Genomic DNA, 25,327 nt, shown 5'->3' on the forward strand with positions numbered 1-25,327 from the left:
TGGCGGGCACCTGTAATCCCAGCTACTTGGGAGGCTGAGGCAGGAGAATTGCTTGAACCTGGGAGGCGGAGGTCGCAGTGAGCCAAGATCGTGCCATTGCACTCCAGTCTGGGCGACACAGTGAGACTGTCTCTCAAAAAAAAAAAAAAAAAAATTCTTAGTATAACTATTGGGAGCCTGTGTAAGGGGGTCAGAGATGATGCTCATGTGTCCATCACAACGTGGAATAATGGGCTCTCAAGCACTCTGCACCCTGCCTGGGACCCTGGAAGGAGATCCTCCTTCAAGATCATAACAAGCTTTTTCCCAGGAGCCCGGCAATGTTGGACTCACTTCTCTTCCCGAGAAATTTTTGCGGCATCACAATAAACTTAGTAAATGGGGAACCGAGACCTAGTCACAGCAGATGTTGTCCATAGAACACTCTAGATGTGCCAGGCAACTTCCTATGCACTTTAAAATATTACTTACTTCTCACAGGTAAACTCCATAAAGAAAGTGGAATTTCACAAGCTGATAAATAAGAAACCATGGCCCAGCAGTTTTACTCTCTGTCCTGACAAAAGTGCCCAAGACGCAAGTGGTGAACTTGTTAAGGCAAAAGCAGAGCTCTGAGACCAACATTTGACCACTTAAGTCAGATCTTAGGAGTGTAGCAGGATTCTTGGGTGAGAAAACCTCAAAATACTTACACCTGATGCTAACGCTGGATGGACCACAGCCTGGGTCCCTCCCAAAATAGTCCACAGAATAGGATGGGTATCTGGGAGCTAATGATAAATGCAGAATCTCCAAATCCACTCTGGCCCTGCCAAATCACAATGTGTATTTCAACGGGGTTCCCAAGAGATTCATATTAATACAGGAGCTAAAAAGAGATTATTTACGCAGCTAGTGAAGGTAAGAGAGTCTTTGGTAAGGCTTCCCTTTTAACAAAAAGCAGCCCCCTAATCGTGTCTTTTCTAAGCGCAGCCTGAAAAATCGAGCTGCAGACATAGACAAGTGGGAAGCTGGCACGGGTGAAAGCTGGCAGCTGTGCCAATAGGAAAAGGCTACCTGGGGGCCAGGTATGTTCAACACGGAGGCTCCATCTTCCCTTTTCTTTGTCAACCATGAGTACAGTAAAGGAACAGGCATCACGTTGCCAGTCAGTTAGAGATTATCTGCATAATAAAAGATTAGGGTGGGGCAGCCAGCTGCTTCCCAGGCTATGTAAATGGAACAGCTGATCTGACCAATCTCTCATCCCCTATGTAAATCAGACACCGCCTCCTCAAGCTCATCTATAAAATCCCAAGCATTTCACCAAGGAACTGGAAGACCCACTTAGGAGCCCTTCTCTCTCTGCAGGGGAGAGAGCTATTCTCTCTCTTTTGCCTATTAAACCTCCACTCTTAACCTCACTCCTTGTGCGTGAGAGTCTTTAACTTCCTTGGCATGAGACAGTGAACCTCGGGTATCACGCCAGACAAACGACGACACTGCTTCAATATGCACATGGAAGTTGAAGAAGTTCTGGTCTAAAATAGTGTTTTTCCAGCTCCCCTTCCCCCTGTTGATATTTGTGTTGGATCATTCTCTGTGATGAGAGCTGTCCTATGCATTGTAGCATGTTGAACAGTATCTCTGGCTTGAACCCACTAGGTACTGATAGAGCAGGAGCATCACCATCTTGAACGAGCCCCTCATTCTAAAGTTCACCTTAATCAAAAACCGCATAAATCCAAAGGGCATCAGCCTAATGGTTAAGGTCAGCGCAACCATAAACCACAGGTAACATTTCCAACCAGAAACATTCCAAACTCCTCCCCCAACACAGATATACTAGCCTGGAGATAACTCCTCTCTGACTGGAAACATATTATTCTCGAGATAATCCCCCTCCGGCCAGAAAGAAGTCAGCCCCAAGATAACCTCCTCTCGGCCCAGAGACATTCCAACCCTACCATAAAACTTCCCTACACAGAAACATTCCAACCTTGTGATAAGCCCCTCACCCTAAAACCAATATATACTCTTAGCCTGTAAGAGAAACCACTCCTGATTGAAATCGGCCAGAAACCCCTCTCGGGTTTTTTTTTCTAAAGTAAACCTATCTTTAACTGTCAAGCCATATTTTGTGTTTCTTTCCTCTTTCTTTAACTTTTGCAGGTACCAATAGCACCTTCTCAGTTGTAACAACCAAAAGTCTATCCAAACACTCCCAAGTGTCTCCTGGAGGCATAATCACCGCTGGTTGAGAACCACTGACTTAGAGCTTGAGAAATGGAAATATCTTGATTCCAATCAAAGCTCATTCCTTACTTCATCACTTTGGGCAGATCACATAACACTTCTGAATCCCATTTCTGCAAAGGTGAATGAGTTCCTGGTAATAACATTGACCTCGTATAATGGATATATCTAGAAATAAATGAGGGAATCTTTATAAGATTCTAATGTCAGTTCGTAGTGCCTAAGAAGATCTGAATATAGCTCTTATTACCAAACGTTTCTTAAATGAAGGAGAAAATGACAGTTCTTGATGTGTGTTTCAGGTGTGAAATTCTTAAGTACTTTCTCAAAAGCATCAGAAATGAAATAATGTCTTTTGTAGCAACTTAGATGGAGCTGGAGGCCATTATTCCAAATGAAGTAACTCAGGAACAAAAAAACAAATATCATGTGTTCTCACTTATAAGTGGGCACTACGTTATGAGGATGCAAAGGCATAAGAATGATATAATGGACTTTGGGGCTTCATGGGGAGGTGGGTTGGGAGAGAAGTGAGAGACAAAAGCTGTATATTAGGTACAGTGTACACTGCTTGGTTGATGGGTGCACCAAAATCTCAGAAATCATCACTAAAGAACTTATCCATGTGGTCGGGCATGGTGGCTCACACCTGTAATCCCAGCACTTGGGGAGGCCGAGGTGGGTGGATCACCTGAGGTCAGGAGTTCAAGACCTGTCTGGCCAAAATGGTGGAACCTCGTCTCTACTAAAAATACAAAAATTAGTCAACTGTGGTGGCGTGCACCTGTAGTCCCAGCTATGCGGGATACTGAGGCAGGAGAATTGCTTGAACCTGGGAGGCAAAGATTTCAGTGAGCTGAGATCACACCACTGCACTCCAGTCTGGGTGACAAAGTGAGACTTTGTCTCGATAAATAAATAAATAAAAAGTGGAATTTTGATATGTGGCCAAAGTTATCAGCTTAAAATAGCTTGTTATAACAAAGAGGTTTTGCAGGTTTTTTTCTTTTTTAAAATTATTTTATTTTATTTTATTTCTTTGGTTTTGAGACAGACTCACTCTCTATGACCCAGGTGGAGTACAGTGATGCAATCTCAGCTCACTGCAACCTCCTCCTCCTGGGATCAAATAATTTCTGTTAACATCCTCATTTAAAATTCAGCCTTCCCCTCAACCTCTTGAGTAGCTGGGGCCACAGAAGCATGCCACCATGCCCTGCTAATTGTGTGTTTGTGTGTATTTTTTTGTAGAGAAAGAGTTTCACCATGTTGCCCAGGCTGGTCTCAAACCCCTGGGCTCAAGCAATCCACCAGCCTCAGCCTCCCAAAGTGCTGGGATGCTTGAGGGGATGGATAGCCCATTATCCCTGATGTGATTTGCCCAGTCTGACCCACAGACCCTGACTGAGCGACGGATGAACGAATGCTCTCAGACACAATTATCTAGTGAAAGAGCAGGCTAAGTGATCAGGCACACTGACACGGAACAGGGTGTCCTAAAGAGTTGTAGCAGCCACGGCCCTCACAAGCTGGTGCTGTGGGGATTTATTTAGTATGGGTTTAACGACAAAGGCCTTGAGTCAACACACTTGTGGGTAACTAACATGGTCACCCCCTGCCTGGAGAGAGCAGACGTCTGCGCTGATGATTAAAGGCCAGGTTCTGAGTCGTAAGTAAACTAACTTATCTAGATCAATTCCCTTACATTTCCTTGTTACCTATCGTTAGAGAATTCAGCTGCCTTCAGCCAAACTCTCTTCTGAAGCTATGCAAACCCCTGGCCTTCCAAGAAGGTTTGCGTTCTTTTCCTATAATTTTTCCTACCACCTTGACCAATCTCCTGCAGTGATTATTATGCATTGCACGCCTATATCAAAATATTTCATGTACCCCAGAAATATATACACCTGTTATGTACCTACAAAAATTAACAATTAAAAAAAATTAAAAGAGAAATGTAAAAATATCTTCATTTTTAAATTGGGATGCAGCAAAAGTCATTTTAAGAGGGAAGTTTATAGTAATAAATGACTTCATCAAAAAAGGAAAAGAACAAACAGACAACCTGACTTTATACCTTAAGGAACTAGAAAATCTAAGACCAAAGTTAGCAAAAGAAAGGAAATAATAAAGATTAAAGCAGAAGTAACTAAAATAGAGACTAGAACAAAACAGAAAATATCAACAATACTAAGAGTTGGATTTTTGAAAATATAAACAAAATTAACAAACTTTAGCAAGAATTTTACATTAAGAAAAAGAGAAAACTCAAAAAATCAGAAATGGAAAAGCTGCAAAATACAAAACCAGTGCAACACACAAATGATCTCTCATATGTGGTGGCTGAAAAAGTGAATCTCATAGAGGTAGAGAGGGCAGCTGTTAAAAAAGTAAATAAATAAAATATCTAGGATAAATTTGACCAAAGAGGTAAAAGATCTCTACAGTGAAAACTGTAAAACATTAATGAAAGAAATTGAAGAAGTTACACATAAATGGAAAGTTATCCCATGTTCATGGAATCAAAAAATTAATACTGTTAAAATGTCCATAATACCCAAAGCTATCTAAGAACACAGTACAATCCCTGTGAAAATACCAGGCATCCTTTACAGAAATAGAAAAAAATTAAATTGATATAGAACCACAAAACATCCTGAATATTAAAGCAATCTTGAGCAAAAAGGAACAAAGCTGGATACATCACACTAATTGACTTCAAAATATATTATAAAGCTAAAGTACCTAAAACAATATGGTACTAACATAAAAACACAGATAAACCAATGGAACAGAGTAGAAAATCCAGAAATATATTCATGCACTTACAATCAACTGATTTTTAACAAAGGTGCCAAGGACACAGGTTGAGGAAAGGACAGTCTCTTCAATAAATGGTGCTTGGAAAAATCGGTATCCACAGGGAAAAGAATGAAACTGACCACTGTCTCTCACTATATACGAAAATCAACTTAAAATAGAATAAAGAGTTAAATTGAAGACTCAAAACTGTGAAACTAATACAAGAAAAAACAAGAAAAATGCTACTTGGTATTGGTTTAGGCAAAGACTTTTTTGATAAGACTTCAAAAACACGGATAACAGAAGCAAAAATAAACAAAGGGGTTACTTAAAACTAAAAAGCTTCTGTGCAGCAAAGGAAAGAGTCAACATGTTGAAGATACAGTCTAGAAAATGGAAGAAAACATTTCCAAACTATATATCTAACAAAGGGATAATGTTCAGAGTACGTAAGCAACATAACTCAGTATCAAGAAAAAAAAAGATTTAAAAATAGGTCATGGAACTGAAGTGACATTTCTCAAAAGAAGACACAGAAATGGTCAAGAGGCACATAAAAAATGCCCAATATCACCAATCATCGGGGAAATGCAAATCAAAGCCACAGTGAGATACAACCTCATCTCAGTTAGAAAGGCTATTATCCAAAAGACAAGAAATAACAAATGCAAAAAACAATGTGGAGAGTGGGGAACTCCTGTATATTGTTGATGGAATGAATATTACCACAACTATTATGGGAAACAGTATGGAGGTTCCTCAAAACATTAAAAATAGACCTATCATATGATCCAGCAATTCTACTATTGGTATGTATACAAATGAATTGAAAACAGTGTGTTGAAGAGAGATCTGCAATCTCATGTTTATTGCTATTGTTAATTAAAGTATAAAATCAATGTAAGTGTCCATCAACAAGATGAATGGATTTTGAAATGTGGTATATCTACACAGTGGAATACTATTTAGCCATAAACAAGAAGGAATGTTGTGACTTCCAACAACATGGACAAGCCTGGAGGACATTACGTTACATGAAATATGCTAGGCACAGAAAGACAAATATCACATGACCTCACTCATGTGGAATCAAAAAATGTTGATCTCATAGAATTACTGAGTAAAATGATGGTTACCAAGATGGTGCAATTGCAGGAAGAGGGATCGGGAGATGTTTGTCAAAGGATACACAATTGCAGTTACGATATATAAATTCAAGATGTTTATTGTACAGCATGGTGACTGTGATGACTGATGATATTTTACTACATTCCTGACAAATGCTAAGAGAATGGCTGTTAAGTGTTCTTACCACAAAAATGATAAAAATGTGAGATAATGCATGTATTAATTTGCTAGATGTAACCATTCCACAAGGTATATATATATATACTTCAAACCATCATGTTGTACACAATAAATACATACTATTATATCTGTGAATTTAAATCAATTTTGAAAACTTGTAAGATATTCTTTCCAAAGTGCTAATCTCAGGGAAGCTGGCATAGAAAGGTCTAAAGATACATCTTGCAATTACCAAATGTTTGATAAACGAAGGATTAAGTGACAGCTCTTCATCTGTGTGATAAGTATAACATTTCTAATTGTTTGCTAAAGAATCATGAAGCCAAGGAATGTTGTACCCATGGTTTTATATTAAGAGAACACAGTCCACACTCTTGCTATAGAGAATAGTAAATTCCTGAAGACATCAAGGACTTTGCTCCCAACCCAAGTCAATGTGTTTGATATCCAAGGTACCTAGTTGAGACAAGTTCCTCAATTCAGACTTTAGAAAAACTTTTCCTCAGGGTTTTGATAACCTCTTAAGAGGTTAGGTCCCTAGAAGTCAAGAAAGTCCATGGAGAGAAAGTAATCAAAACTGGATTCACTTCCAATTTAATCTGGTGTCTTGGGAACAGAGGATGAAAAAAAAAAAAAAAAATTATTTCAGTGCAGAGCAATGTCCCACAGGGACATGGTGTGCTCAGGGGCAGAATAACAAGAGAAAAAGTGCCTCATGATCAGGTATATATATATATATCTCTTGTCCTGTTGGCTTTCAGGATACGCAACCTTGGGCTGGATGGGACACTGTTCTTTCCTTCGCAGTCCTAAATCTGGCTCAGGTACCGAACCTTTTCCTGATTTCTTGTCTGGGATAGAGTTTCAGTCTCCAACATCACCCAGCTAGGAAGGAAGTCATACTTTCATGTAGACACCTTCCTTTCAGGAAACCCATCAAGATGAGTCTGAGAACACAGTAAGTACTGTAGAAAAGGATCAGGAAGGCTGGGCACGGTGGCTCACCCCTATAATCCCAGCACTTTGGGAGGCCAAGGTGGGTGGATCATGAGGTCAGGAGTTCAAGACCAGCCTGGCCAGTATAGTGAAACCCCATCTCTACTAAAAAATACAAAAATTAACCAGGCATGGTGGCACATGCCTGTAGTCCCAGCTACTTGGGAGGCTGAGGCAGGAGAATCACTTGAACTTGGGAGGCGGAGGTTGCAGTGAGCCGAGATCATGCCACAGCACTCCAGCCTGGGCAATAGAGTGAATCTCCATCTCGGGAAAAACAAAACAAAACAAAACAAAAAAAAACTTGCCTGGTATCCATTCCTTTATAATACTATGGCTGTTGTTAAGAGGAACATAGCAATAACAAATCCAGGAAGCCACAGCATGTGTGTATATGTGTTCTGTGCCTGTGTGTTTGTGTGTCTCTGTGTGTGTATGTGTGTCTGTGTCTGTGTGTATGTTCCTTTACGGTGGGAAGAGATTTCAGAGATAGGGAACCTGGGCTTTATATTGCAAAAGGCACCTTATTATATAAAGGCCAGAACTCAAGGCCACAGCAGAAAACAAAGAGGATACACACATGGTAATTCATGGTGGAACACCATTGCATCGAAATTAATAAAGTGCAAATACAAAAATAGCTGGACAGCGGGACTCCTTGTGTCTTCAAGTTTGAGCAACTACGAGGTCACCTCGTTCCTCAACATCCTCTGACAACATCTCTCATCCCTCTCCTCTTGCTCATTCCCTGCCGCGCTGGCTTCCTCACTGGCCTTGAACATCTGCCAGAAGCACATTCCTCAGGGTTCTCATTGATCCTTCCTTCTGCCCCGCACATACTTCTGCAAGGAACATGGTGACTGCGGCTCTGTCTTCATTATGGTCTCTGTTGAACTGTCACCTCACCTGCTGGTCTTAGCTGAACACCTAGTAAAAAATAATAATAATAACACTCCATCTACACTTTCCTTCTTACATCATTCTTCTCCTTTTTGCTATTCATCACCATCTGACATAGTATATGACATTTGTATATGCTTGTATTCTTGCTCTCTCTTTAGTTTGAAGGGACTTTTGATCTATAGCACCACACACTCATTTTCTAGGCAGTGCCTGGAACATATCAAAATTCACTTTTTATCTCTCAAATGCGTGAAAGGTCTTCTCATTAAAACTGTGGAATACTTGCTCTCTGACAAAGACTGAAGGTGGAGCAGGTATTCCTAATTAGAGATAGCCAGATGATCCCCTAATAGAGGTCAGACTCATGAACCAAATGTAGAAATTAACCTCTAGTAGAAGAGAGGTTACCAGAGGCTGATGATGCTGAAAGGGGCGGGTTGGGGAAATGTTGATCAAAGGATACAAAACCACAGTTACATTAAGAATTAAGTTCAGGCCAGTCGCGGTGGCTCACGCCTGTAATTCCAGCACTTTGGGAGGCCGAGGCAGGTGGATCACAAGGTCAGGAGATCGAGACCATCCTGGCCAACATGGTGAAACCCCATCTCCACTAAAAATACAAAAATTAGCTGGGTGTGGTGGCGTGTGCCTGTAATCCCACCTACTCCGGAGGCTGAGGCAGGTGAATGGCTTGAACCTGGGAGGTGGAGATTGCAGTGAACTGAGATTGCACCACTGCACTCCAGACTGGGTGACAGAGTAAGACTTGAGCTAAAAAAAAAAAAAAAAAAAAGAATTAAATTTAAATTCAAGAGATCTATTGTACAGCATGGTGACTATTGCTATTGGTGATTTATTGTATTTTTCAAAGAAGGCTGAGGAATTGGACGTTAAGAGCTCTTACCACAGAAATGATCACGATGTGATGTGATGCAAATGTTAATGTTCTTGATTTAGCCATCCCACAATGTACATGCACTTCAAACTATCAGGTCATACACAAGGCATACAATTTTATCTGTCAATGTAAAAATACACTTTCAAAAATAGAAATTAACTTCTTGACTAGAATACAAATGATAACATTTCTGATAGACTTGTTTTACGTGTTTATTTCATGTTCTCTTTCTCCTTTTGCTGGTAGTCACATTAATTGCTTGGAAACGATGAATGATACACAAATTTCAGAGTTTCTTCTTCTGGGACTTTCAGAGGAACCAGAATTGCAGCCCTTCCTCTTTGGGCTGTTCCTGTCCATGTACCTGGTCACCGTGCTTGGGAACCTGCTCATCATCCTGGTCACAATCTCAGACTGTCACCTCCACACCCCCATGTACTTCTTCCTCTCCAACCTGTCCTTCATAGACATCTGTTTTGTGTCCACCACTGTCCCGAAGATGCTGGTGAACATCCAGACACAGAGCAGAGTCATCACCTATGCAGGCTGCATCACCCAGATGTGCTTTTTCATATTCTTTGCGGGACTGGATATCTTTATGCTGACCGTGATGGCCTTTGACCGGTTTGTGGCCATCTGTCACCCCCTGCACTACACGGTCACCATGAACCCCAGGCTCTGTGGGCTGCTGGTTCTGGCGTCCTGGATCATGAGTGCCCTGAATTCCTCGTCACAAAGCTTAATGGTGTTGTGGCTTTCCTTCTGCACAGACTTGGAAATCCTCCACTTTTTCTGTGAACTTAATCAGGTGGTCCACCTTGCCTGTTCTGACACCTTTCTTAATGACATGGGGATGTATTTGGCATCTGCACTGCTGGGCGGTGGTCCCCTCTCTGGGATCCTTTATTCTTATTCTAAGATCGTTTCCTCCATACGTGGAATCTCATCAGCTCAGGGGAAGTACAAGGCATTTTCCACCTGTGCATCTCACCTCTCAGTTGTCTCCTTATTTTATGGTACGCTCCTAGGAGTGTACTTTAGTTCTGCTGCAACCCGTAACTCACACTCGAGTGCTGCAGCCTCGGTGATGTACACGGTGGTTACCCCCATGCTGAACCCCTTCATCTACAGTCTGAGAAATAAGGACATAAAGAGGGCTCTGGTGAGATTCCTCTGGAGGAAAACTCTAAAAGGATCAATTTTCCCTCAGCTAAAGAAGTGCCCATAATAGCAGGACTCAAAGCCTCAGAGCTTTGAAATCTGTTTGGAATATGGACGTTGAAATTGTTCCTTCTACGCACCTCCTGGATTATCCGTGACTTTGATTACACCTTCCTTATACAATGTTAGCGACTCACTCATCAAGTTTTTTGCTCTGTCTGCTATCTAGACAGTTTTGCTTTTTGTCTTTTTTTTGTATTTTCACCTGTTGATACAAACTACAGGTCAGAAATAGATGGAATCTGGGGCCAGGTATGGTGGCTCATGCCTGGCATCCCAGTGCTTTGGGAGGCCGAGGGGGGCAGATCACCTGAGGTCAGGAGTTCGATACCAGCCTGGGCAATATGGTGAAATCCCATCTCTACGAAAAATACAGAAATTAGCTAAACATGGTGGCAGGTGCCTGTAATCCCAGCGACTTGGGAGGTTGAGGTGGGAACCGGGGAGGCGGAGTTTGCAGTGAGCTGAAATCCCACCACTGTACTCCAGCCTGGGTGACAGAGTGAGGCTCTGTCTCAAAAATAAATAAACAAATTAATTAATTAATTAAAATAAAAATACATGAATCCCATTCATGGAGCAACATGGATTTCTTAAGAAAAATTTCTTCTCAAATGACACATACTAAATAATTTTTCTTTTCTTTTGAAAAATGTTGTATGTTGTACTTCTTCAATGGGGGAAGAAGACTACACTTGGAAATGAAAGTCCTTTGTGTAACTCTATAGGAGAAGGAAACACTTTTTCAATTTGATGTTCGTTATACCTTTGTACGTCACCACCTAAACTGTTCTTCCTGATAACATGGTGATAACACATCAGCTTGTTTGATCACTTGCCACTGGGTTTTATTCTCATCTTTAGAATCCTTTTTCTTATTCAGCTCGGTGTCCAAAGTGCATACACAGTCACTGGTAAAAAACTGATTTTCATCTACATGTCTCCAAATGGACAAATTTGAAAAAAAAAAAAAAATGGTTTGTCTTAGTATGGCATTAGAGTCAGAGATAAAAGTCAGTATGAGTAGATTTAAAATTATGTATTTAACCCACAGCCAACATAATACTGAATGGGGAAACGTTGAAAGCATTCCCTCTGAGAATAGGAACAAGACAAGGATGACCACTCTCAACACACCTCTTCAACAGAGTCCTGGAAGTTCCAGCCAGAGCAGTCAGAGAAGAGAAAGAAATAAAGGGCATCCAAATCAGTAAAGAGGAATTCAAACTGTCACTGTTTGCTGACAATATGATTGCTTACCTTGAAAACCCTAAGGACTCCTCCAGAAGGCTGCTAGAACTGATAAAAGAATTCAGCAAAATTTCCAGATACAAGACTAATGTACACAAATCAGTAGTTCTTCTATACATCAACAGTGATTATGTGGAGGATCAAATCAAGAAACTGCAAAAAAAAAAAAAATAATAATAATAATAAAATACTTAGGAATACACCTAACAAAGGAGTCAAAAGACCTCTACAAGGATAACTACAAAACACTGCTGAAAGAAATCATAGATGACACAAACAAATGGGAACACATCCCATGCTCATGGATGGGTAGAATCAATACTGCGAAAATGACCATACTGCTAAAAGCAATCTACAAATTCAACGCAATCCCAACCAAAATACCATCATTCTTCACAGAGTTAGAAAAAAAAAAAAATTCTAAAATTCATATGGAATCAAAAAAGAGTCCACATAGCCAAAGCAACACTAAGCAAAAAGAACAAATCTGGAGGCATCACACTACCTGATTTCAAACTATACTATAAGGCCATAGTCACCAAAACAACATGGTACTGGTATAAAAATAGGCACATAGACCAATGGAACAGAATAGGGAACCCAGAAGTAAACCCAAATACTTACAGCCAATTGATCTTCAACAAAGCAAACAAAAACATAAAGTGGGGAAAGGACACCCTTTTTAATAAATGGTGCTGAGTTAATTGGCTAGCTACATGTAGGAGAATGAATATGGATCCTCATCCCTCACCTTATTCAAAAATCAACACAAGATAGATTAAGGACTTAAACCTAAGACCTGATACTGTAAAAATTCTAGAAGACAATGTTGGAAAAACCCTTCTAGACATTGGCTTAGGCAAGGATTTCATGACCAAGAACCCAAAAGCACATGCAATAAAAACAAAGATAAATAGCTGGGACCTAATTAAACTAAAGAGCTTTTTGCACAGCAAAAGGAACAATCAGCAGAGTCAACAGACAACCCACAGAGTGGGAGAAAATCTTCACAATCTATACATCTGACCAAGGACTAATATCCAGTATCTATAACAAACTCAAATCATAAGAAAAAAACAAACAATCCCATCAAAAAGTGAGCTAAGGACATGAGTAGACAATTCTTAAAAGAAAATACACAAATGACCAGCAAACATATGAAAAAAATGCTCAACATCACCAATGATCAGGGAAATGCAAATCAAAACCACAATGCGATACCATCTTACTCCTGCAAAAACAGTCATAATAAAAAAAAAATCGAAAAACAGTAGATGTTGGTGTGGATGCAGTGATTAGAGAACACTTCTACACGGCTGGTGGGAATGTAAACTAGCACAGCCACTATGGAAAGCAGCGTGGAGGTTCCTGACGGAATACTATTCGGCCATAAAAAGGAATGAATTAACAGCATTTGCAGTGACCTAGATGAGACTGGAGACTATTATTCTAAGTGAAGTAAATCAGGAATGAAAAACCAAATATTGTATGTTCTCACAGATACGTAGGAGCTAAGGTATGAAGACAAAAAGGCATAAGAATGATACAATGGACTTTGGGGACTTGGGAGGAAGAGTGAGCGGGGGCGAGGGATAAAAGGCTACAAATAGGGTGCAGTGTATCTTGCTCGGGTGATGGGTGCACCAAAATCTCACAAATCACCACTAAAGAACTTACTCATGTAACAAGATACCAACTGTACCCCAATAACTTATGGAAAAATAAAATAAAACAACACATTTTTTAAAGTCCTAATGAAAAAAAATCTAAAAAGTAGATAAAAATATGCATTGTATTATCATGCAAAAAAACCTTTTTCATTATATATGTAATATCTGTATACACGTAGATATTACTTGTTGCATTATGGAAGACTGTTTGTGTATAAAGGATATCACTCACTGCAGTGAGGAATAATTGGGTAAGCCAGGTGTGATGGCTCATGCCTGTAATTCCAACACTTTGGGAGGCCAAGGTGGGCGGATCACCTGAGGTCAGGAGTTCGATACCAGCCTGGCCAACATGGTGAAACTTCATCTCTACCGGGTGTGGTTGTGCATACCTGTATTCTCAGCTACTTGGGAGGGTGAGGCATGAAAGTCACTCAAACCTGGGAGGCAGAGGTTGCAATGAGCCAAGATCACACCACTGCACTCCAGCCTGGGCAACAGAGTGAGACTCTTATCTCAAAAAAAAGAATAATTGGGTAGTTTTATGTTTTATTATTGAATTACCCTCCTGTTTCAGTGTAGGGACCAGCCCTACAGGGCCTGTGGGTTTTCTCCTCATGTGCAGAGATGAGAGATCGTAGAAATAAAGACACAAGACAAAGAGACAGAAGAAAAGACAGCTGGGCCCAGGGGACCACAACCACCAAGATGGCAGAGACCGGTAGTGGCCCCGAATGCCTAGCTGTACTGTTATTTATTGTATATGAGGCAAGGGGGTGTGTGAGTCATCTCCAACGACAGGTAAGGTCACGGGAGTCACCTGTCCACCAGAGCCCTTCGCTGTTTTGTAGCCGAGGTGGAGAGAGAGAGAGAGAGGGGACAGCTTACGTCATTATTTCTTCTATGCATTTCTCGGAGAGATCAAAGACTTTAATATTCTTACTAATTCTGCTACTGCTAGGTAGAAGGCAGAGCCAGGTGTACAGGGCGGAACATGAAAGTGGACCAGGAGCATGACCGCAGAAGCACAGCGTTACAAGGTTTAGGCCTCCGGATGGCTGCGGGCGGGCTTGACTGATGTCAGGCCTTCCACAAGAGGTGGTGGAGCAGAGTCTTCTGTAACTCCTCCAGGGAAAGGGAGACTCCCTTTCCCAGTGTGCTGAGTAATGGTTGCCTTCCCAGTCTCTGGCGCTACCGCTAGACCAAAGTCTGCTAAGTAACGGGCGCCTTCCCAGGCGCTGGCGTTACCGCTAGACCAAGGAGCCCTCTAGTGGCCGTGTCCGGGCATGACAGGGGACTCACTCTTGTCTTGCGGTCGCTTCTCACCGTGTCCCTTCAGCTCCTATCTCTGTATGGCCTGATTTTTCCTAGATTATAATTATAGAACAGACATTATTATAATATTGGAATAAAGAATAATGCTACAAACTAATGATTGATAAAATTCATATATAATCATGTCTATATTCTATGTCTAATTATAACTATTCGTATTTTAAGTATTTTCTTTGTTATACTGGAACAGCTTGTGACTTCAGTCTCTTGCCTCGGCACCTGGGTGGCTTGCTGCCCACATTTCAGTGCCACATTCAATAAAACAAATGAATGATTTCTTTTATTGCTTTAAATGAAATATCTCCCCTTTTCTAGACTTTATTACAATCAGTAAATGGGTGATGACTGAACCAAAACAATATCATCTATGATATATCTTCTTTATGCTCAGAAATCTAATCAATCTTCATGATCAGAGGATTCTTCACAGAAGAGCTTGAATCCCTGTCCATTCCTGTGATTTTGGGGTCACAGGTTTTTCTGCCCAAGGATGCATGACCTTCCAACCTCCCCTGTTTACCTAGAAAGGAACCTCAACATAGTCACTTTTAAAGACAATTTTCTAAAATAAATTTGAATAACACAGTAATCATGATTGCAGTCTTCAAATATCACAACAAAGGCTAAAAATACCAAGCAACAAGTCATTTTAATTTCCCTCAGTTCTTTTCACTTTGGTTATTGTATCAGTTAGCAGTTGCTGTATAACAAGTCATCCTAGAAGCAAATGGTTTAATATGGTGTTTTTATTAATAAATGTGATTGTATGGTGGGAAGTTTTTCTGAGCTCTTCTGGTCTCCTTATGAGTGTAGAATCAGTTGTGGGTCCGCCGGGAAGGGCTTGCTAATATTGGCTTGGTTTTCTTACATTCTGGGGACTCAGTTTGCTTTTGGATGATGTAGCCTGGGTTTGTCCGGGACAACCGTCTTCCCTTCCACATATCCTCTCCTCCTCCGGCAAGCAGGGTTCCAAGAAACAGCAGAAGAAATACACCAAGTCCCTCAAGCACACTGTCAATATCAGCCTATTCTATTGGCCAAGGAAGCTGAAACTTCTAAACCTGGCTCAAGGCTTGAAGGATGACGCCTTCCTCCTCATCTCTCAGTAGCCATATGATCTTAGAAAAGAAAGGGAGAATGAAAGTATATGTCTAATGAGTATAAGTATAATCAGTATATGTTTAATGAGCAGCTACGGAGGATTGTCTTCTCCTCCTAAGACAACAGGAGAGTTAATAAATACATGAAAATATATCTGATATATAGAATATATCTGGTGGAGAAAGACACATAAGACTTTCTCCCTTCTGTTGACATTGTTTATGAGTTATATACTATAAACTGGCAACAAGGAAGATAAGAGTTCTGTGAAGTGTTGGAGAAGGTCTTAGAAGATTTGAAGAAATAATCTGATGCACCACAAAACATCAGCTTTATAGATATTCTTAAGAGTAGAAGATAGTAGGACAGCTTTAAAAGATTCTAAAAATTACTAATGTGACTATTTGAAGCCAGTGTAATAATAAGCATAAACTGGTAAACTCTCAAGCACTCTTTTCCCTGTGTGGGATCCTGGAGGAGGTCTTCCTTCCAGAGCACAACTTACTGTCTCCCAGAAGCAGAACAATGGTAGACTCACTTCCTGTCCCAAGAAACCTTTCTAGTGTCACAATGATCTTAGTAAATACAAGAAACTATTATACAGTCACAAACTGCTATCCATCAAACATCTGCTTTGTGGCAGGCACTTTCCAATGAGCTTTAAAATATTATTTATGTCTCAAGTAAACTGCCTAAGGTAGATGGAATTTCTAAAATTCCATTTCCCGTCTGGAGAGAAGTACTAAAAAGGCATGTGTAAACCTGTGCAAAAGCTGAGCTACCAAGTCCAGCATTTGACCTCCTGAAGCCACACATGAGGTGCATGATAGAATTCTTGTTGGAAAAGGCCTCAAAATACGTATACCTGACTCTTACATGGCACCACAGCCTTGGTCCTTGATATGGTTTGGCTGTGTCCCCACCCAAATCTCACCTTGAATTGTAATAATCCCCATGTTTCATCAAGGGCGGGGCCAAGTGGAGATAACTGAATCATGGTGCGGTTTCCCCAATACTGTTTTCATGGTAGTGAATAAATCTCACGAGATCTGATGGTTTTATAAATGAGAGTTCCCCTGCACAAGCTCTCTGGCTTGCTGCCATGTAAGACGTGACTTTGCTTTTTATTCACCTTCCGCCATGATTGTGAGGCCTTCCCAGCCATGTGGAACTATGAGTCCATTAAACCTCTTTCCTTTATAAATTACCCAGTCTCAGGTATGTCTTTATTAGCAGTGTGAGAATAAACTAACACATCATGTTAAAGTGTTCCTAACACCAAAACAAGAAAAGGACACAGGATACTCTGGGAAACGATGGATATGTTTATTACATTGATTATAGTTTGAATTCTTTGTAGATTCTGAGTATCAGCTTTACTGAAGTATAATTAATATACAAGCACTGCATGCGTTTGATATATACCGCTCAATGAGTTTGGACGCATATACCAGCACTTCCTCTTTTCTCGCTAATATCATACTCAAAGGCGAAAAGTTGAAAGCTTTTCCTCTAAGAAAGATCAGGAACAAGACAAGGATTCTCACTCTCACCACTCTTTTCAGCATAGTACTTGAAATCCTAGCCAGAACAATTAGGCAATAAAGAGAAATAAAAGACATCCAAACAGGAAAGGCATATGTAAAACTGCTACTCTTTGCTAATGACATGACTTTATATAAAGAAAAACTTGGGCCAGGTGCAGTGGCTCACACCTGTAATCCTAGCACTTTGGGAGGCCAAGGCGGGTGGATCACCTGAGGTCAGGAGTTTGAGACTAGCCTGGCCAACATGGTGAAACCTCATCTCTACCAAAAATGCAAAAATTAGCCCGACATGGTGGTGCATGCCTGTAGTCTACTACAGGCTACTCAAGAGGTCGAGGAAGGAGAATTGCCTGAACCTGGGAGGCGGATGTTGCAGTGAGCCAAGATCACGCTGCTGCATTCCAGTCTGGGTGACAGAGCAAGACTCCATCTAAAAAAAAGAAAAGAAAAGAAAAGAAAAAACTGTTAGAATTGATAAACAAATTCAGAAAAGTTGTAGGATATAAAATCAACATATGAAAAATCAGTAGTGTTTCTATACACTAACAACCAACTATGTGAAAAAGAAATTAAGAAAACAATCTTATTATAAACAGCATGGTACTGGCATTTTAAAAGACACATCCACCAATGAAGCTGACAGAAAGCCCAGAAATAAGCCTAAATATTTACTGTGAATTGATTTTCAATCAAGTTGCCAAAACACTCAATGGAAATAAGACAGCCTCTTTAGTAAATGGCATTGGGAAAACCGGATATCCACATGGAGAAGAATGAAATTGGATCCTTAACCCATATCATATTAAAAAATCAACTCAAAATGAATAAAAGACTTAAATGTAAGAAGTGAAACTGTAAAGCTACTAGAAGAAAACATAGGAGGACATCTCCATGACATTGGTCTCAGCAATGATTTCTTGGATAAGACTCTAAAACCATAGGCAACAAAAGCAAAAATAGATATGTGAGATTGCATCAACCTAAAAAGCTTCTGCACAGAATGAAAACAATTAACAGAGTAAAGACACAACCCATGGGTTGGAAGAAAATATTTGCAAATCGTGTATCTGATAAGGGACTAATAACCAAAATATATAAAGAACTCAAACAACTCAATAACAAGAAAACAAATAACCCAGCGAAAAAACAGGCAAAGAATCTGAACAGATATTTCTTAAAAGAAGAGAAAGAATGGCCAACAGGTATATTTTAAAATACTCAACATGTCTAACCATCAGGAAAATGCAAATTAAAACCACAATAGTCATATCTGTTAGAATGACTATTAATAAAAAGATAAATTATAACAAGTATTGGCAAGGATATAGAAAAAAGGGAACACCACTACATTGTTGGTGGGAAAGTATAAGTAGTACAGACGGTTTGGAAAATAGTAAGAAGGTTTCTAAAAAAGTAAAAATAAAAATTGAACTACCATATGATCCAGCAATTCCAGTTCTGAGTACATATTTAAAGAAATTAATAATTGGTATTGATACAGTAGCTAAAAAGAAATTATTTAGGCAGTTAGTGAGGCTAAGAGAGTCCTTGGTAAGGTTTCCCTTTCAACAAAAAGCAGCCCCCAAATCATTTCTTTTCTAACAAAGAGCAGTCTGTAAAATCGAGCTGCAGACTGGAAGCTTGTATCAGTGAATGCCGGCAGCTGTGCCAAGAGAAAAAGGGCTAGCTGGGGGCCAAGCATGTTCAACATGGGGGCTCCCTCTTCCTTTTCTTTGTCACAGAGGAACAGCAACATGGCACTGGTCAGATAGACCCATCTACATAATAAAAGATTAGGGTGGGGTGGCCAGCTTCTCTTTGCGCGCTGTGCAAATGTCCTGGTCCGACCAATCTCTCATGCCGTATGTAAATCAGACACCACCTCCTCAAGCTCATCTAAAAAACTCCTGCACTGCACCACCGGCCAGAAGACCCACTCTGGAGCGCCTCTTTCTCTGCAGGAGTGAGAGCTTTTCTCTTTTCTCTTGCCTGTTAAACCTCTGCTCTTAAACTCACTTTTTGTGTGTCCACGTCCTTGATTTCCTTGGCATGAGACAATGAACCCTGGGTATTTACCCCAAACAACAACGTCGCTTCAGTGTGTCAAAAAGATGTCTGCACTACCATGTTCATTGCAGCAGTATTCATGATACCCAAAGTATGGAAACAATCGAAGTGTCCAACAATAAACTTTGAGGGACCCCCGCAAATCACAGCACTGAGCTACTGAGTCCAACAATTGGTAGTGGCCTCGAAATATCTACATCTGACTGTAAAACTTGGCCACTGCCTTAATACTCAGAGAGTGGTCCACAGAGCAACAACTGGCAGCAACCCCATCAACTGGGGGATAGTTACCAATGAAACATCTGTGGACCCACCCCAGCCTTGACGAATTAGCCCCTGCGCTTAAACAGGCTCTCCAAGTGATTCTTACACAACGAAATTGTAGAACTGCTTGTCTTTAGTAAAGCTGCTCAACCTTTACTCAACCTGCCTGTGCCGGGTAGTTGTTTGTGGTCCGGGCTGTCACATGCATTATAGGTTGTGGAGCAGCATCCCAGAACTCAATCCACTAGGCGCCAGTGGTACCTCCCCAGTTGTGACAGGCAACATTTCACCAGATATTTCCAAATGTCCCTTGGAGGCTAAACCAAGGTTTAGAAGCATTGGCCAAGTGCAAGAGAACTGGAAACATCTTGCTAGAGTCCCAATCAAAGCTCATCCCTTACTCAGTCAATAACTTTGGGCAGATCTTTTAACCCTTTTGAGCACCATTTCTGCAAATGTAGGGCGAAATTCATAATAATCCTAACTATCATAGAATGAACTCTTATGTAAAAATTAAATGGCATCTTGATAAGGTAGTAATCCAAGGACAATTTGCATAAAAAGATATAAATATATATATATATATATCTTATCATTAATAAATTTTTTTTGAGATGGAGTTTTGCTTTTGTTGCCCAGGCTGGAGTACAATGGCATGATCTTGGCTCACTGCAACCTCCACCTCCCAGGTTAAAGTGATTCTCATGCCTCAGCCTCCCGAATAGCTGGGATGACAGGCATGCGCCACCACACCTGTCTAATTTTTGTATTTTTAGTAGAGACAGGGTTTCAGCACGTTGGTCAGGCTGGTCTTGAACTGCTGACCTCAAGTGATCCACCCATCTCAACCTCCCAAAGTGCTGGGTTTACAGGCCTGAGTCACCGTGGGCCTGATAAATGTTTTATAAGTGAAGGACAAGAAGACAGCTCTTGACTTGTGTCACAAGCATGGATTTCTTCATTTCTTCATCAAAAGTGTTATGAAGCCAAGAAGTACAGTATCTATGATTTTATATCAAAGGAATATAGTTCTCTCCCTTGTTGAAGAAAACAATAACAATTTTCTGGAGGTATCAGGGGTGAGGGCTGTGCCCACCATGTCAATGCTTTGGAAATTCAAGAAACCTAGTCAGGAGAGGTTCTTCAGTCTTCGAGTTTCAGGGAAACTTACTCTCGGGGTTGGGACAAGGTGATGGGAGGTTAGACCTCTGGAAGACAGGAGAGTTCATGGAGAAGGAATAATGAAGACTAGATGCACCTGACTCTTTAAAAAATTTTTTTATTTTATTTTACTTTAAGTTCTGGGATATGTATGCTGAATGTGCAGGTTGGTTACACAGGTATACATGTGCCACGGTGGTTTACTACACCCATCAACCCGTCATCTAGGTTTTAAGCCCCGCATGCATTAGGTATTTGTCCTGATGCTCTCCCTCCCCTCGGCCCCCACCCCCGACAGGCCCCAGTGTGTGATGTTCCCCTCCCTGTGTCTGTGTGTTTTCATGATGCGCCTAACTTTTAACTTGGACTCTTAATGACGAAGAATCTGCAAGAAAAAAATCCTTTCTGTGCAAAGCAATGTCCCAAAGGAAAATGATGTGCTCAGGGTCTAAATAATAAGCTATGTGCCTAATGAGCAGATACAGGGAGCTATAAATATCACTGCTGTTCCTCAGCATGTACAACTTGGGCTGGAAGGGACACACGTGGTTATTTCTTCTGGAGTTCTAGGTCTACCTCAGGGACCAGTGGTTGACTCCCTCCTGCTGTCTTGTCTGGCGACAGAGTCTCACTCTCCACCATCAGCCATTCAGAGAGAAATTCGAATTTCCACACAGAGGCTTTCCTCTGAGCGATCCTGGACAGGTGAGTCCGAGAGCCCAGTAGCTACTTCAGAAAAGCTTCAGAGAGAATAAAGGCAGAGAACATTTACCTGAGGTCACTTGAGAGTCAATACAGCCTAGTCCAGAGCCCAGAGATTGCAGTGGGATTTTTTTTTTTTTTTGCTTGTCTGCTTAATTAATTCAGATTTTTGTTTATGATGCTAACAAGAGGCATGAACACTGATCTCAAGCAATGTACTGCTCACTGTTGATATTTAAGTGATGGAAGCATAATGAGAAGAGGGAACTGTAGGCATAGAGTGGTTCCAGTAGAAGCAGAACAAATGTCCACGAATCTCTGCAATTTTTGGAAGTAGACAAATAGGGTATATTGGCTGTGGATACGCACTGATGTGAGCGCACTCTTTTTTTTTTTTTTTTTTTTTTTTTTTGAGACGGAGTCTGACTCTGTCGCCCAGGCTGGACTGGAGTGCAGTGGCCTGATCTCGGCTCACTGTAACCTCCGCTTCCCGAGTTCAAGCGATTCTTCTGCCTCAGACTCCTGAGTAGCTGAGACTATAGGCGCCCACCACCACATCTGACTAATTTTTCGTATTTTCAGTAGAGACGGGATATCACCATGTTGACCCGAATAGTCTTGATCTCCTGACCTCGTGATCCGCCTGCCACGGCCTCCCAAAGTGCTGGAATTACAGGCATGAGCCACCGCGCCCGGCCTCTTTTTTGTTTTTAAGGTGGAGTATATTTGAGCATGTTTCCAGACTGGTGAGAAAGAGCCAGACCAGTGGATTGTTTGCTAATGCTACATTACAACAGTAGTTCGTGAGGCATATGTTTTGCAGTAATCTCCCTTCATGCTGGGTAGTCAGATGGAAAAAACATACATTGGATAGGTGGAAAAGGGTACACTAATGAGCCTTATTTGCAATTATTTCTTCACCGCTGAGTCTGAATATATTTGTGGGTTTGGTAGACATTTATTGCAAATTGTCTGTGTGAGTGTTTTCCTTTCATGGAGTGGGTTTGTTTGCAGTGTCTTTATTTCTGTTTTTGATGGCATTATTTCAAACATAAAAATTGGAGTTTTAGGCCAGGCAGGGTGGCTATTGCCCATAATCCCAGCACTTTGGGAGTCTGAGGTGGGCAGATCGCTTGAGCTCAGGAGTTCGAGACCAGGCTAGGCAACACGGCGAAACCCCATTTCTACAAAAATAAACACAAAAATTAGCCAGGCATGGTGGCATGCACGTGTAGTCCCAACTACTCGGGAGGCTAAGGTGGGAGGATGGCTTCAGTCCAGGAGGCAGAGGTTGCAGTGAGCTGAGATCGTGCCACTGCACTCCAGCCTGGGTGACAGAGCCAGACCTTGTCTCACAAAACAATAAAAGGAATCGGAGTTAAGGTGCGATATATTTGAGTATATACCACCACCTTTGCTGTTTAACATTTAGTTATTTTATGTACATATAGATGTACTGCATATTTTATGTATGTGTAGATGCATCTATCCATGTATAGATATATGAAAGTTTGTAAGTTTTGTGTGGTCAAATCTGTCAGTCATACCGTGTTCCCCTCATTGCTTTTACAAACATACAAAGTTCTTCTGCATCATTTGAGTAAATAAATGGCCTTTAATACATTTCCAATTTATTTTCACATCTCTTTTATTTGTAATTGTGCCTCTTATCCTTTTGTCATTCAATCTATTTTTACAAGTCACACTGTCCTTGACTATCATTTGAAAGGCATTCTTTTTCTTCATTTGACTAAACATCACCTTTATCTTTTATAAACATATTTGATCCGTATTTCCTTATGTAAGATAAAACTATAAATTTAGATACCTCTCACTCAGTTATACCGTATATTCTCTTAGGACTAGATCTGTGTTTTGTTTTGTTTTGGTTTGGTTTGGTTTGACAGAGTCTTGCTCTGTCGCCCATGCTGGAGTACAGTGGCACAATCCCGGCTCGCTGCAATCTCTGCCTCCTAGGTTCAAGCGATTCTCCTGTCTCAGCCTCCCAAGTAGCTGGGATTACAGGCATGCGCCATCACGCCTGGCTAATTTTTGTATTTTTTTGTTTTTGGTATAGACAGGGTTTCGCCATGTTGGCCAAGCTGGTCTTGAACTCCTGACCTCAAGTGATCCTTCTGCCTTGGTCTCCCAAAGTGCTGGGATTACAGATGTAAGCCACCACATGCAGCCTTGTCCTGATATTTTGTATTTGCATTTAATACACTGGCTCCAAAGGTGTCCTATGAATTGCATCTCCTGTTTATTTTCTTTTTTTTTTTTTTTTGAGACAGAGTCTGGCTCTGTCGCCCAGGCTGGAGTGCAGTGGTCGGATGTCAGCTCACTGCAAGCTCCACCTCCTGGGTTTACGCCATTCTCCTGCCTCAGCCTCCCAAGTAGCTGGGACTACAGGTGCCCGCCACCTCGCCTGGCTAGTTTTTTGTATTTTTCAGTAGAGACAGGGTTTCACCGTGTTAGCCAGGATGGTCTGGATCTCCTGACCTCGTGATCCTCCCGTCTCGGCCTCCCAAAGTGCTGGGATTACAGGCTTGAGCCACCGCGCCCGGCCTAGATCCCTTTATTCTTAAAAGGAATATTTCTACCTCAGTTGTATGTTATATTTTCTTATGCCTAGGTCTTTGCAACTTTAATTATTTATCCACATTGAAATCATTAAATTGCTGCTATTTTATGTCTCGTTTCAGTTCATTACTGATGCTTCTTTTGATTTTGTTTAATATATTGTTATTTTGAAACCACTATATTTAAACTGACTTTATTCTCTTGCCATTCTTTTCATCTCATTACTTCTTATTTTCTTAAAATGTGTTTCTATACAATGCACATGTATTCACATACCTTTGTGAAAACACAAGAGTGAACAAAGCAAGTTAAGCCCCCGCTCACTTATACTTGGCATAAGAATGGCGAAGACAGAATATGATGAAATAAATGTGTGTATGACACAGTGTCCTTGGGGATTAATTGCATGAAGAAGGCATTTCAGTGTAAAAGGACTTGTCACAGCATGCACAGAATTTTACAGAGTAATATCGGCGAAGCCTTTGCATGTTGCAAAAAGACCAGAACCAGAAATAGAGTGTGCCCGTGGGATTATAAATAAAGAGATCAAAATCCAAAACCCCCCAAAAATAGCAAAGAATAGATTGCCGGCCGGCACGGTGGCTCACGCCTGTAATCCCAGCACTTTGGGAGGCCGAGGCAGGTGGATCACTTGAGGTCAAGAGTTTGAAACCAGCCTGACCAACATGGCGAAACTCTGTCTCTGCTAAAAATACAAAATTAGCTGAGCATGGTGGCGGGCACCTATAGTCCCAGCTGCTCAGGAGGCTGAGGCAGGAGAATCTCTTGAACCCCGGAGATGGAGGTTGCCGTGAGCCGAGATCGTGCCATTGCACTCCAGCCTGGGCAACAGGAGCGAAACTCTGCCTGAGAAAATGTGCCCGCCTCTTCATCTTCTGTTGGACCATATGAAAACCAGTCTTCCTAATCAATATGAAATAGGCTATGGAAAAACAAGTTTTTTACTGTTTCATATATTAAAAATGCCCAAATGTGGTTGTTCTTTGTTGGATTGTTGGTTTATTTCCTTTGCCCATTCTTTCCATGGATATGTTCAATCTCTAAGTGTCTTGACCCCAAAAAGATTTCATGACTTTTATCTTTTGGACAAATTTGTTTTTTATATTCTATTATTTTGGCTGAGTATCAAGGAGATATATTGGGAGTTGGAGTGTGGCCATAACCAAGGAAGCTTTTTCCTTTTTTTTTTTTCTTAATTGTTTTTTATTTCCACAGGTTACTGGGGAACAGATGGTGTTTGGTTACATGAGTAAGTTCTTCAGTGG

The 25,327-nt window shown here is 40.9% G+C and overlaps 1 protein-coding gene across 1 annotated transcript; it reads left to right on the forward strand.

Moving 5' to 3' along the window:
• Positions 1–9,378: 9,378 nt before the first annotated feature.
• Positions 9,379–10,670, forward strand: LOC105496493 (olfactory receptor 7A17-like). The gene has a single exon (XM_011767010.3). It carries the CDS (start codon positions 9,411–9,413, stop codon positions 10,368–10,370), a length of 960 nt encoding a protein of 319 aa, XP_011765312.2. The 5' UTR covers positions 9,379–9,410; the 3' UTR covers positions 10,371–10,670.
• Positions 10,671–25,327: the final 14,657 nt, after the last annotated feature.

The sequence above is a fragment of the Macaca nemestrina genome, chromosome 20 (assembly GCF_043159975.1).
Source record: "Macaca nemestrina isolate mMacNem1 chromosome 20, mMacNem.hap1, whole genome shotgun sequence".
Taxonomy (NCBI): Eukaryota; Metazoa; Chordata; class Mammalia; order Primates; family Cercopithecidae; genus Macaca; species Macaca nemestrina.